The sequence below is a fragment of the Carlito syrichta genome, unplaced genomic scaffold (assembly GCF_000164805.1).
Source record: "Carlito syrichta isolate Samal-C Ts95f unplaced genomic scaffold, Tarsius_syrichta-2.0.1 Scaffold314288, whole genome shotgun sequence".
In the NCBI taxonomy this organism is placed as follows: Eukaryota; Metazoa; Chordata; class Mammalia; order Primates; family Tarsiidae; genus Carlito; species Carlito syrichta.
This window is the reverse complement of record NW_007258384.1, coordinates 155,238-168,289: the sequence shown is the minus strand read 5'-3', so window position 1 is coordinate 168,289 and position 13,052 is coordinate 155,238. Positions and strand designations below refer to the sequence as shown.

General features: G+C 37.2%; 1 protein-coding gene across 4 annotated transcripts in view; it reads left to right on the top strand.

Annotated features, from left to right (window-relative positions):
• The window catches only part of LOC103273849 (engulfment and cell motility protein 1), a 331,697-nt gene that overhangs the window by 200,840 nt on the left and 117,805 nt on the right, over window positions 1-13,052 (top strand). For all 4 annotated transcript variants that reach the window (XM_008071304.1, XM_021719170.1, XM_021719169.1 and 1 more), the window contains one exon: window positions 7,401-7,500. In XM_008071304.1, coding sequence (XP_008069495.1) covers window positions 7,401-7,500 — 100 coding nt within the window. The remainder of the gene's footprint in view (window positions 1-7,400; window positions 7,501-13,052) is intronic.

The window sequence follows — 13,052 nt, the reverse complement described above, 5'->3', positions numbered from 1 at the left end:
AAAAGTTCCCACAGTGGGAAAAGACCTAAGGGGGTTGCCCAATACACAATTTTTTATAAATAAATTCCCAGGGCTTTTTTGAGTCCCTTCTCATACGTACATTATTTTGAAGTGAACATGGACTGTTTATCAAGATAGGTTATATGTTGGGCCATAGTACGTCTAAAGAATTTTCAAATAATTGAAATTATACAGATTATGTTTTTTGATCACAAGGAAATTAGGTTAGAAGTCAATAACAATAAAATAGCTAAAAAGTCTCAGATGTTTGGAAATTAGAAAACACACTTCCATATTATCCAGGAGTCAAGGAATAACCCAGTTGAAATCACAAAATATTTTAAGCTGAATGATGCAGCATACCAAAATTTGGGATGCAGCTTAAGTAGTGCTTGGAGAGAAATATATTGTCTTAAATTACTATATTGAAAAAGAAGAGTGTTTTTGTTTTTTTTTTTAAATCAATGATCTAAGTTTCTACTTAAGAGGCTAGAAGAAAATGTTAAGTGAGTAGAAGGAAGAGAATAAAAAGAACAGTAATCAATGAAATAAAAAGAGACAAATATTAGAAGAAAATTAAAGTCAAAAATTGAATATGTGAAAATATTTATTAGGAAAAAAAGAAGAGAGAAATTGGAATATCAATGCCAGGAATAAAAGAGGGAGCTATTGCTACAATTAAAAAGAAAATAAAGGACTATTACAAATGATTGTTTGCCAATATATTTAAATGTTTTAATGAAATGGACAAAGGTTTTGGAAAAGAATTTACCAAATGAGTCAACCATGGGAACATGTGACTTTGATTTCTCTTCAAGAAAGAACTTGTTAGCCATGAGGAGAGCAGTTCAATGATTGTTTCCACTTACTGCACATTTCAAGGTCATGGCAGCTTTTAAGTCAAGGTCATCCTCTTCCAAAGCAGTTCTTAATCAGTGAGCATGGAGAGGGTACCAGGACTTGACCACTTTTACTCATTGTAAGGCTCCACTCACTTGCAGTGTTTGGACTGGGGCTTCCCTTTGAGTTGACTGAGACTTTGTCAGATCTACATTTGTTTCTTCTCTCCCATTCCTTTCCCAGGCATCACTTCTGCCTCGTGGTCCCAAGGCATTCCATACCCAATCCTACTTTCTACCCCTTGATCTTCTGCAGGCATTGCCAAGTCTCCCAATAAATCTCTGCTTTCCTAACTCCATCTTGGTATCTGCTTCTCAGAGAATTAAAACTGATACATCAAAACTGACAAATGAAATAGAAAATCTGAATGCCTATAACTATTAAAAAATTGAACTTATCAAAAATCTTCACAAAATGAAAACTGTTTACACAGGTAAATTCTATTGTATATTTGTAGGAGAAATACCAAATCTACACACATGCTTTTGGAAAATAGAGGAGTAAGATCAGTTCTTATTTTATGAAGTCAGTATTACTTTGATACCAGAACCTTAACAAAGACAATACAGAAAATAAAAACTATAAACCAGTGTCCCCAATGAACAGAGAGGCAAAAATCCCCAGAAGCATATTCATAAATATAACCAAGCAATATATTAAAAGGATAATGCATTGTGATTACTAAAGGTTTATCTCAGAAATAGTTTAACATTTGAAAATCAATCAGTGTGACTCAGCAATTATTAAAATAAAGGAGACAACCTAAAGAGAAAAAATCCTCTTAATAGAGAAAAAGCATTTCATAAAATCTATTATCTTTTTGTAATAAAAATTTTTAGCATACTATAAAAAGAGGGAACTTCCTCAACCTGATAAAGGCATCTATGAAAAACCCCTCATATTTAATGTTGAAAAACAATGTTTTTTACCCTGAAAACTGAGAATAAGGCAAATATATTTGTTCTCTGCACTTCTGTTCAACATAGTACAGGAGTCCTTAGCCATTGCAATAAATCAAGAAAGAAATACAAGCATAGTATGAGAAAGGAATATGTGAAACCACCAGTCATGATTCTCTATTATGAGAAAAATCTAAGAAATCTACAGAGAAACTGCTAGATATTGAATTTAGTAAGATCTCAGGATCCAAAGTCAATATATAAAAAATGGATGTATTTCTACATGTTAGCAGCAAACAATAGGAAAATGTAAATAATCGTTTCTTCTTAGAAATAAATAGTAATTTATCTTTGGAATAAATTCAACAAGAGACATGCAATATCTGTTTACTGAAAAATAAGTAAGTGACTGAGAGAAATTAAAGGAGACCTAAATAAGTGGAGAGGTATATCCTTTAATGGGTTGGATGGCATATTATTGTTAGGATAGCAGTTTTCCCCAAATTACAGTTTCAATAAAATATCAATTATTTTTTGGAAAGAATTATAAGCCAATCCTAAAATTTAAATAGAATGTAGGACCTAGAATAGCCAAAACAGTCAACAACAGAATTGAAGAATTTCATTAATTGACTTCAGACACTTAATATAAGGTTAGTTATGAGGACAGTCTGATCCATGGAATAGAGACCAGCATCGACCTGCACTTATATTTTCAACAAAGGAGCCAGAAGAACATTTGCTGACGTAAGTAATGCAATGATTCTGAAGACTAAGGAGAGTTGTCTGAAAGGTGATTAGAAATTCATGCATTTCATTGTATGTAAATGTTACTCCCTCAAAAATAAAATACATGAAAAACCTCACAGGGAAGGGCAGAACTATAACCATTAACTTTGACAATTAAGGATCTATTTAGTACAATTTGTCGATCACTTTAAAAGTGGTCTTTCTTTTCGTCTTTTCTTCAATTCTGTGTTGGGCTTGCCACTCCATAGAAACATTTGGAAGCACTCTTCTTTTATAAAATTAGTAGCATAAATTTACATGCTTGTTTTGAGATTGGCTGAATTTTGTTGGAATGGATGCGGTCTCTACTAAGTTGATGAGAAACATTTATGTGAATCATTCCAGCACACATGGTGTGTTGGCTGTGACAGTGGCTCTCTACCAGCATGTAAAGTTTGCAGTTGGCTTAATTTATGGCTGTCAGTACTGCAAAATCTTTAGCCTAACACTTAACAAAAAAAAAATACAAATAACCCAAACAAATAGAAATGTTCCCGAATGGGCCATGTGGTTGCTTTATATTGGTAATTCTTTTAGGCTTGACACTGTACCCAGCATTGATTGCAGAGTAGAGCTTGCCTTCTGTCTTCCCTCTTTGGAACCAGAATCACTCCTCTAGGTTTGGAAATAAACACCTATGTCAGGGTTCAATAAGAGCCATTATAGCCACCTCATTTGAAAGAGAACATTGAGTCCCGTGATTTGGAATGTAATACTGTTTTAACATGGCCATCCTTTCCTTGCAGCTGAGGGTTTGAATTTGAATTTTGAGAAAGTTCTTCCTTTTAAGAATATATTGTGTCACCCAGTTACAGTCATAATGAATTATACATGTTATATACAGAGTATATATGTATATGCAATATAGTATAGTATATGAGGTATGTCAATTAACTTTACAAACTCATCCTAGAATAAGTGCTGCATACTTACTTCCTTAATATCACTACAGCCACCTTTGAAGTACTTCCCTTGGGAAGCTATGCACTGACACCAATACCTAGTTCATTGTCAAAGCAGTTTTGGAACTCTTTTTCTGAAATGGCCATCAGAGCTGTTCTCCCAAGAATGTCAGAGTTTGAATTAGAGCAACGAACATTAAATTTCTCGTTAAACTTGGCAGGAGTGGAAGTGAAATCAGGGACATGTTAGTGCAAGTTTACGGGAATAATGCCATGAAGAAAACAGTAGCATACAAGTGGATTAAATGTTTTTTTGAAGGAAGAGAAAGCATCACTGATGAAGAGAGGTCTGGGTGCCCAGTAATGAGCAGAACTGATGAAAACAGCAAAAATTCATTGAATTGTGTGTCAAAATCATCAGCAGACTGTGAGAAGCATAGCAAACCAAATAAACATCAATAGAGAAACAGTTAGGAAAATCTTTACTGAAAATCTTGGCATGAGAAATATGTGTGTAAAAATGGTCCTGAAGGAGCTCTTACATCATGACAATGCACCAGCTCACACAGCACTCTCTGTGAGGGAGTTTTCAGCCAGTATACAAATAACTGAATTGGAACACCCTCTCTACTCACCTGATCTGACCCTCATTGACTTTTTTCTTTACCTGAAGATAAAGGAAATATTGAAAGGAAGACATTTTTATAACATTCAGGACATCAAAGGGAATATAACAATAGCGCTGATGGCCATTCCAGAAAAAGAGTTCCAACGTAGCTTTGACAGGTAGACTAGGCACTGGCATTGGTGTGTAGCTTCCCAAGGGGAGTACTTTGAAGGTGACTGTAGTAATATTCAGCAATGAGGTATGTAGCACTTTTTCTAGATGAGTTCATCAATATTTTATGTATGTGTATTTTATATGAATATTATTATATATTATATAGTATATAATAGGTTATATTATATAATTCTATACATGTATCTGTCCTCTATCTTTTTATCTACCCATCTGTCTATCTATCTTTTCTGTCTATCTCCCTATCTATTATGCTGTTGGAGAGAACATGAGAACTATCTTTCCTCTGAGCACCTGGATTGATGTGAAGAAACTTTTCTCTCACCCATCATTCTCACTAATGGATAATTGAGAGGCATAGACAGCCCTATCTGCAGTCTCTAAAATGGCGCTATACCTCCTTAATAGCCTTAATAAAGATTGAAATCCTGGCCCCAAAATCATCTTTGAGATTTGGAAACTAAATGATATGCTTTCTCATTCTCTCCATCTTGTTTTTCCAAGGACCTTGAAACCTGTCTGAGGAGTCTGTGGATAGAGTTCTAGAGTATTTTAGGGGAGATCGAGACTGACCAGATATTACTAAAGCCATTTGGGTTAGGGTTTCATTGAGCAGGTAGCTTAGGAGTAGTCATTTTGCCTTCAATTATTAGAGAGCATGGCTGTAATTTAGCTTTTGCTCTTAAAGCAGCTAATAAAGACTAATATCATCTGTGTTATCAGTCTCAGATAGCTAGTTGGGAATGCCAATAATTATTTGACTCCAGTAGTGTATGTATTCTTCAGCCACTGCCTGCTCCATTGCCTCTTCTGTTGTTTATGTTATAGACACAGGTTTTTTCATTGCATAGAGTCCATGAATGTTGTCCTCCCATGGTGTGTATGTAGTAATTCCATAGGTATTTGAGGTCTTTTAGTATGCCAGGCATCAGCAAATGTCAACTGCTGGTTATCATTTGGTTGTTGTTTTTCCTTTTTTCAAGTAAATAAAATAAATGAGCTAATATTGCTTACTACTAATGCTGTACATTATTATGTCATAATGTTTTCACAGTAATACTAATGCCTACCCAGTCTATTAATAAATCTTACTAATTGTTTTTATTATCTGGCTTTTATTTTCTTGAGACAATTTACTTTTTTTTACAATTGGATATTTGGATTTTGTTGTGACTCATTGTCTGTAAAAGGAGCCATTCTGGAATTTTAATTCAACCTTTCTCACTACTCTCTTTAACTTAGTTTTCACCTGCCTTTCTAGTTTTTTGTTCTCTCTCCTTCAAATAAGTGTGTTTTTGGTTTGGAATTTCTTTTTGAGGCATGATCCTTTGATGCCACCTAGGGGGCACCTGTAAGATCAGGGTTGCCTGTGTACACAGTTCTGAATAGCCAGAGGTATTAGCTGCTTTTCTGTCTGCCCTGAATGCTTTGATTTTCCTTGCATTTTTTTTTTCTTTCTGGTTCTAAGAACAAAGAATCATTGACACATGAAAGCAAAACATTTGAAAATCATGAGTCTCATTCAACCTTTTAGGAATATCACTTTTGTGTAATGGTAATATAGCAACATGTTACCTACTATTGACTACAACTGTTTGGAGTACTTTTTTGTTAGCTCATTTTGTTTCTCCAACAATCTCTGAGTTAATGTGTCACTACTGCCATCATCCACCATCAACATCGTCATGTCCATTTTTAACAAATGAGGAACCTGGAGCATAGAATGTTGAGGCAACTTGCTCATGTAAGCTAGAAGGAGTACATCTGCTGTCTTACTCTAGAAACTAACCATTTAGCCATTTCTGTCTAGTTGGTCACATTCCCTCTGGTCTCTGACAGCTTTGGACCACCTTCCCTGAGAATCACTCCCCTTTTACAGGTTCCTTTCAGCATCACAGCTTGGGTGATAATGTGAATTTCAAAGCTTTGTTTATTTTGAGACTGGGCTGAGTAAAAGGAGGAAGGGAAATTAAGAATTTGTTTCTGAATATTCCAGAAATGTGAACCTGTTTTCTATATTCTTCTAATTAAAAATACATGGGAAGATTCAATCTAAATATGTTTGGAAACTTTGTAGCATGGTGATAATGGTATGTGTGAGCCTACAGATTAAAACTTTAAATAATCAACTTACTTTTAAAAAACAGCATAGGTACTGTTATTGCATAATGCAGCATAGAAATCTCGACTGGCTTAACTCAATGAACTTGAAGAAAGAGTATTTATTTAATGATTTCAAGTTAGTAGTTATGATAATGATGACTTGTGATAAAAGTGAGCATCTGTAAAAGAATCTGAGTGTCTAAGTGTCTCTTAAAGTGTTGTTTTGGATGCACTAGAAACCAGGATATTGTCTGATAAGGGTCTTGGGCAGAACTGCTTTTTCCTGAGCTTACTCTTTATTTGGATTTCCAAACCACACTTAGACCTCCCCTCCAGCTTTCTGAATCACAGCCAGTCTTATGGCCAGCAAGCCCTTTGTAGGGAGTTATTATCTTCATGGATGTTCCAGAAAACTTAAGAACTAAAGATAAAATGCTGGCCAGTGCAACATACAAATGAATACATTTACTTAGCTATATATAGAGGTATACATAGACCACTTGAGAAAAAGTGCTAATCGTCTCAGTAGAATTATTCTTAATCTCCCGTTGATGCCTGTGGATGGTAAGAGAATCACATTGCCCTGCCTGAATGGTCCTGACTTGCATTCACTGAGAAGTTTTTCTCTAAGCTATCATTCGCTGAGTGCTTATATGCTACACACTTTTTAAAGAGCTGTGCAATGTGGTTAGATACATATTGCTACCCAGTTTTTCAGCTGAGAAAACAGAGGATCAGAGAGGGTAAGTGAATTGCCCAGCACAACACAGCTTACCAGAGTGAGAGTTGGTGTGAGCCAAGGTCTATCTGTTACTGAAGCCCTGGCTGACCTCAGCAGGACCATCCTGCCTTTTCCCATCACTCATATTGGTGAGGAAGTTGTCTGTGGCCCCGCTGCTCATCTCATGCAAAGTTGTTAAAATTGTGTATTTTTTCAGAGCTTTCTTGTGTCTGTGTTTGTGCTCAGCCTTGAAACCCGTGACTTTTGTGCCTCCCTGTGTTTTGCAGCTTCGGAGACATGCTGTCCTTCACCCTGACAGCCTTTGTTGAGCTGATGGACCATGGCATTGTGTCCTGGGATACATTTTCAGTGGCGTTCATTAAAAAGGTAATGTGGATTGTCGGCTTCCCATATTTTCTTATTACATAGATTTTTTTTCTCTGCTTTGAGGATATTTTATATTTGTGTTTCTTTTTTTTTTTTTGAGTTGGAGTCTCACTCTGTCACCCAGACTGGAGTGCAGTGGCCGCTCCCAGCCACCGCGGCCTCAACCTGCTGGGCTCCGGTGATCCTTCCGCCTTAGCCTTCCGAGTAGCCAGAATTACAGGCATGCACTACCACGCCTGGCTGATTTTTTTTTTTTTTTTGATTTATTGTAGAGATGATGTCTCACTGCCCAGGTGGGTCTCGAACCCGCAGGCTCAGGCAATCCACTCACCTCAGCCTCCCAAAGGCACGGGATTACAGGCTGAGTCACCGAGCCCGGCTATGTTTCTTTTTTTTATGTTAAAAGGTGGCTGTGGTTTTTGGTAGTATTATGTATGTGGGAGTCAGTGCACCCAAATTGTATATGAAAATGATATTCTGTTGCTACAGGGATTATAAGGGATTGCACGTGAGAGCCCATAGCTGAGGGAAGATCCATGTGTGATGTTGTGAGTAACTGCACAAGCATCTGCTGATTTCCTGGCCCCACTTTGTTGTTCTCAAGACCTGAGCAGAGTTCCTGCTAATCCTTCTTGAAGTGTTTGTTCTCAACCTGGTGTTCAGGGGAAGGGAAAGAGGCAAAGTCTCCTGAATGCCTGCATGTCTAGGTTTGAAGCAGGGATGCCTGAGAAGGATGCGTGCTTGGGTCTGTGTGTCTTGGGCGGAGGGAGCCTGCTTACTCGTAATCATGAGGTGATGACTGTCTCATGCATCAATCAGTTCTGCTCATTCCTCCTTTGGGAGGAAGCTAATAAAGGTGGGCCTGATGTGGGGAAAGAGAGCAGAAAAGCCCCCCTCCCCGACACCACTACCACTGCAGTTGAGACATAATAAACTTCCAATTCTGTTTTCATTCTTCTGACAAAAAAATAAATAATCCTGATCTGTGATTTCTTTTTTTTGAGTTGGAATCTCACTCTGTCGCCCAGGCAGGAGCGCAATGGCACACTCATGGCCACCCCAGCGCTGACCGGCCGGGCTCTAGCAATCCTTCCACCTCAACCTTCCAAGGAGCCGGAACTACAGGCGCATGCTACCAGGCCTGGCTAATTTTTGATTTATTGTAGAAATGAGGTCTTGCCAAGTTGTTCGTGCTGGTCTCGAACCCACGAGCTCAGGCAGTCCACTTGCCTCGGCCTCCCAAGGTGCTGGGATTACAGGCTGAGCCACCGAGCCCGGCTGCCTCTTAAATGTAGATTAAATCATGGATGATTATTATTTATTAACTCATTTTTTCTCTTTGTATTTGTGAAATGGTTTATACATTTGTTGGCATCCCCTTCCCCACTGTTATATAAAGATTAAAGATATGTTTGAAATTGACAACTTCATTTTGTAAGTATAGATTACTGGGAAGGGTTATCTAAAAATAAGTACTTTCAGTGAGTCTGTGTAAGCCAGAGCAAAATCGAGTAAGAGTCACTTGAACTTTTAAACCTTTTATTTTGAAATAGTGGTAGACTAAAGGAAAGTTGCAAACATTGGCACAGAATGTTGTCTACCCTTCATCCAGTTTCCCGTAATGCTAACATTTTGTATGATGACAGTACAGTTATCAAACTACTAAATGAGTGTTTGTGCAATACCCGTATCTAATTTCATCTGTTTTCTACTAATGTGTATCTCTGATTAAAGATCTGATGCAGGATCCCACACTGCATTTGGTTATTATGCTTCCTTATTGTCATCAAGTCTGTGATAGTTTCTCAGTTTTTCATCGTCATTTATGATTTTGACGCTTTTCAAAGGTACCAGCCATTTTATAGAATGTTTCTCAATTGGGCTGTGTCTGACATTTCCTTCATGGTTAAATTAAGGAAGGTTATGCATTTTCATCAAGAATACTATGGAAGTAACGGAGCATCCTTCTCAGTGCATATTATCTGGGTGCATGGCATCCATATATCCTCTTAATGATGATGCTATCCTTGATTGCTGGGTTCAGGTGATGTCTGTTGGGTCTCCCCGCTGTGAAGGTACTACTTTTCCTTTGGAAATTAATCAGTATCTTGGGGGAGAAGCCACCTTGCCTTGACACTCATAGGACAGCCCTCATCTGTCGAATGAGGGGGCTGGGCTAGAAGACCCCACTGGTTGAATGCCTGCACTATGTTGCATATTCATTTAAGACAAGAGCTGATTGGAAACCCAGAGTCTTCTCATCACACTTCTGAATCCTTTTGCCTTATGTTAGTCCGTAAAGTAAAAGGGGATGAGAAAAAAGAATTATGTAGAAAACACACAAAAAAAGAGGAGGCCTCTTTTTGCCTATATTTGTCAGTGGAATGAATTGCTGAAAAGAAAAGAAACTGTTATAGATGAAAAGGCCAAAGAAACTCTGCTGCATGATAAAGTACCTTCCTTTGGTGGTGTCAGGGAGTATCAGCACTAGATTATGAGAGCAGAAGGTACGTTGCTGATTTCTGTCTCCCTCAGACCAGTTTTAGAAAAGCAAGTTCAGATCTGAAGATACTGGATTTTGTGGATTTTTTAAATAATTCACAAAATGTTAACTCTTTCTGAATTGACAGCCAGCCTTCTTTTCTATATCCAAATTGCCCTGCTTGTCTGTGATAAGAGACTCTTTTGCTGTAGAACGTAACAATGTTGTATTGAATGTGAATTCCTTGAAATTATGTTGTACTTTCACCAACATTAGCTCTTTTGATTCCCCACAGCAATCCTTTCCAGAACAGAACAGATAGTCTTGTTATTGCTGGTTAAGAAGGGAGGAGGATGCAGTGGCTCGCTGAGGTTGAATGAGGTCACATAGTGAGTGGGCGTCCTGGTCACATGGTTCAGGGCTCTTTCCCCCGTCGTCATGCACCTGTGCTTTCCAAGTGGTGGAAAGAGTAGATCCAGAGCCTTGTTTAACCAGCATTGTCTTTTACGTCATCCTCTCTGACCATACTGGTAGAGTTAAGTGATTGCTTCTGCTTTCTGTTCCCCCAAGAACTCCTGCATGTCCCTGTCCCAGCACTTACCACATTTCTGTGAATTTTTTGTTCATTTGACTGTTTTTCCCAATAGATCATTAGTCCACAAGGGCAGAAACACAGCTTTCTTCATAACTTTATCCTCTGGGTCTGGCACAGAGTAAGATCTTAATATATTTCTGTGAGATGAATGAATAAAATTTGTTTAGAAATATTAACAACAACAACAAAAACCTGATGAAACTTGTAGAAGAGAAGGAATAAAGTGATACTATATTTAAATATGTTTTAAGTAAAATTTCAGTTAGGAGTGAAAAGAAATTACAAAGCTTTGTTTATTTAAATGATGTGAGTAGTGGTCAGAGAGAATGACAATTTTCTAAATACTTAAGAAAATGGTTTTCAGTCACTGAAATTAAATTAAGTTAAAAAATCATATTAAAGCTAAAAAAGCATAGACTATTAGTCTTGGCAGTTTAATTAGAGGATTAAATATATTTCTTAAAAGCAACACTATCAATATATACCATGTCCTCCTTCCCAGTCATTGTATTCCTTTTGCATTGCTACTTGGAGATCCCGTATATGAATTTGAAGACTAACCATCAGAACATTACTTAATTTTCTGTAAGGTTAACTTTCTTATTCATTAGCTGGACCACATTCAGCACTTTGACAACTCAGGAATTGTATGCAGGCAACTGTCTTTTAAATGGAGCTTTATCTGGACAAAAATCAACTAGGAAACTGGCTGACAAAAGATGCCTAGTCTCAGTGGTCTAGAGTTGGCTTGCTATTAATGCCAAATTCATACCACTTTGGAGAAATATTTTTTCTCTGCCAGCCTCTGTCTCCTCCATTACTTTATCTGTTCTGTTATGTGTGAATCTTGATTCTAGTTTACAAATTTTGGCTGCAGTAAATAACATTTCATAAAAACTCTGAGACTTAGAATTCCTTGACGCCAGTATATAACATTGTTGCTTTTTAAGGATTTGGCTACTTAGGGAGAGGGTAAGAAAACATGGAGAAGAAAGAAAGAGGGGAGAAAAAGAACTTTCTGTGGTAGGAGTTGGTTTTTCTCTAGCCAAGCATAACATTGGTGCCTTCTTTTGGAAGGAAATTTTTATATAAATGCTCTTGAAACCTTAGCTGTACAGGAGAACCTGACTCATTCTGCAAATGTATTCAGTGCCTGGACAAACATCCCGCCATTTTGGTTTAGAGATTCAATAATTTTTGCCTCTTAAAAACTTGAGAGATTTACAGGTCTCTAGATAATTTGAGATATAGGGGTGGAACTTTATGCTCTCATTGGTTCTTTCAGGTTTTGATAATGTAGGAGAACTTTAAGATTATGTTATACGTTATTCTAAAAAGTGTTTATTGGGTCATTGAGTCATGCATCATTCCCTTAGCATCTTAAGTTACCCAAATATTTCTCTATGAATGAATAGCATGAGGAGTTAGTATACAAGGGAGGGACCCAATAAACTCAGAATTTATTTATTAAAAAGTGTGTATTTATTCTTATATGTTTAAACTTTAGCCACCTTCAAAGTACTCTCCATTTAATGCAATACACCTATTGAGACACTTTTTCCACTACTCAAAACAGTTTTTGAACTCGTCAGTTTTGTGCCTTTTAGTGCTTCTACTGTTTTTTGTTTCACCTCTTCCACACTGGCAAACTATTTCCCTTTGATGGCATTTTTCAAAAAAAGAGAAACAAACAAACAAACAAAAAAAGTTGCTCAGGGTGAGATTGCATGAATAGGGAGGGTGGGGCACAGGGGTTATGCTCTTTTTGGTCAAAAACTTCTGAATACTCGGTGCATGTAGGCAGGTGTGCTCACAAATTACCCATCATGAAATGGGTAAATGCATTGAAATAATCTTTAAAAAAAATTCACTGAAGCTGAACGTAGCCTCTCACAACAATGCTAGCTGGTACACTGATGCCTGTGGGTTCCTAGAACAGTTACCTGGTGGGGGAAGCCTGGTCTACAAGAAGCCTGCCCTTTAAAAAAATAATTCTGGTTTTTTTGGGTCCCCTTATATATACTTATTACTAATTCCTCTTACCTCTTCTTCCGTATGTATGGGCCTACTTCCAAGAAGTTGTACTGTGGCTGGCTTAGGCTCATTCACCTGTGTCAATCAAACATGCAGAAACAGGACTGGGAGAAATTGAAAGGCAAAGGGAATCATTAATCTTTTGAGGGATAAAGGGAATTAAAATTTAACTAGGCAAGCTATAGCCTTCTATATCTAAACTAAGATCTATAGTTGTCACACCAGACATTGAGAATAACATTTGTCCATTCACTAATTTGTACATTAGCTAAATAAGGAATTGATTTTGAGGAAGACACTTATTACATTCATTTGGATCAGCCCCGATTCCCTGGTTGTGAATATTTATTATGTGAAAATATTAGGTCGTCTAAATGTCTGTTTAAAACTACTGACAAATATGACAAAAGACAGAAATGGTTCCAAAAAATGACTAATATC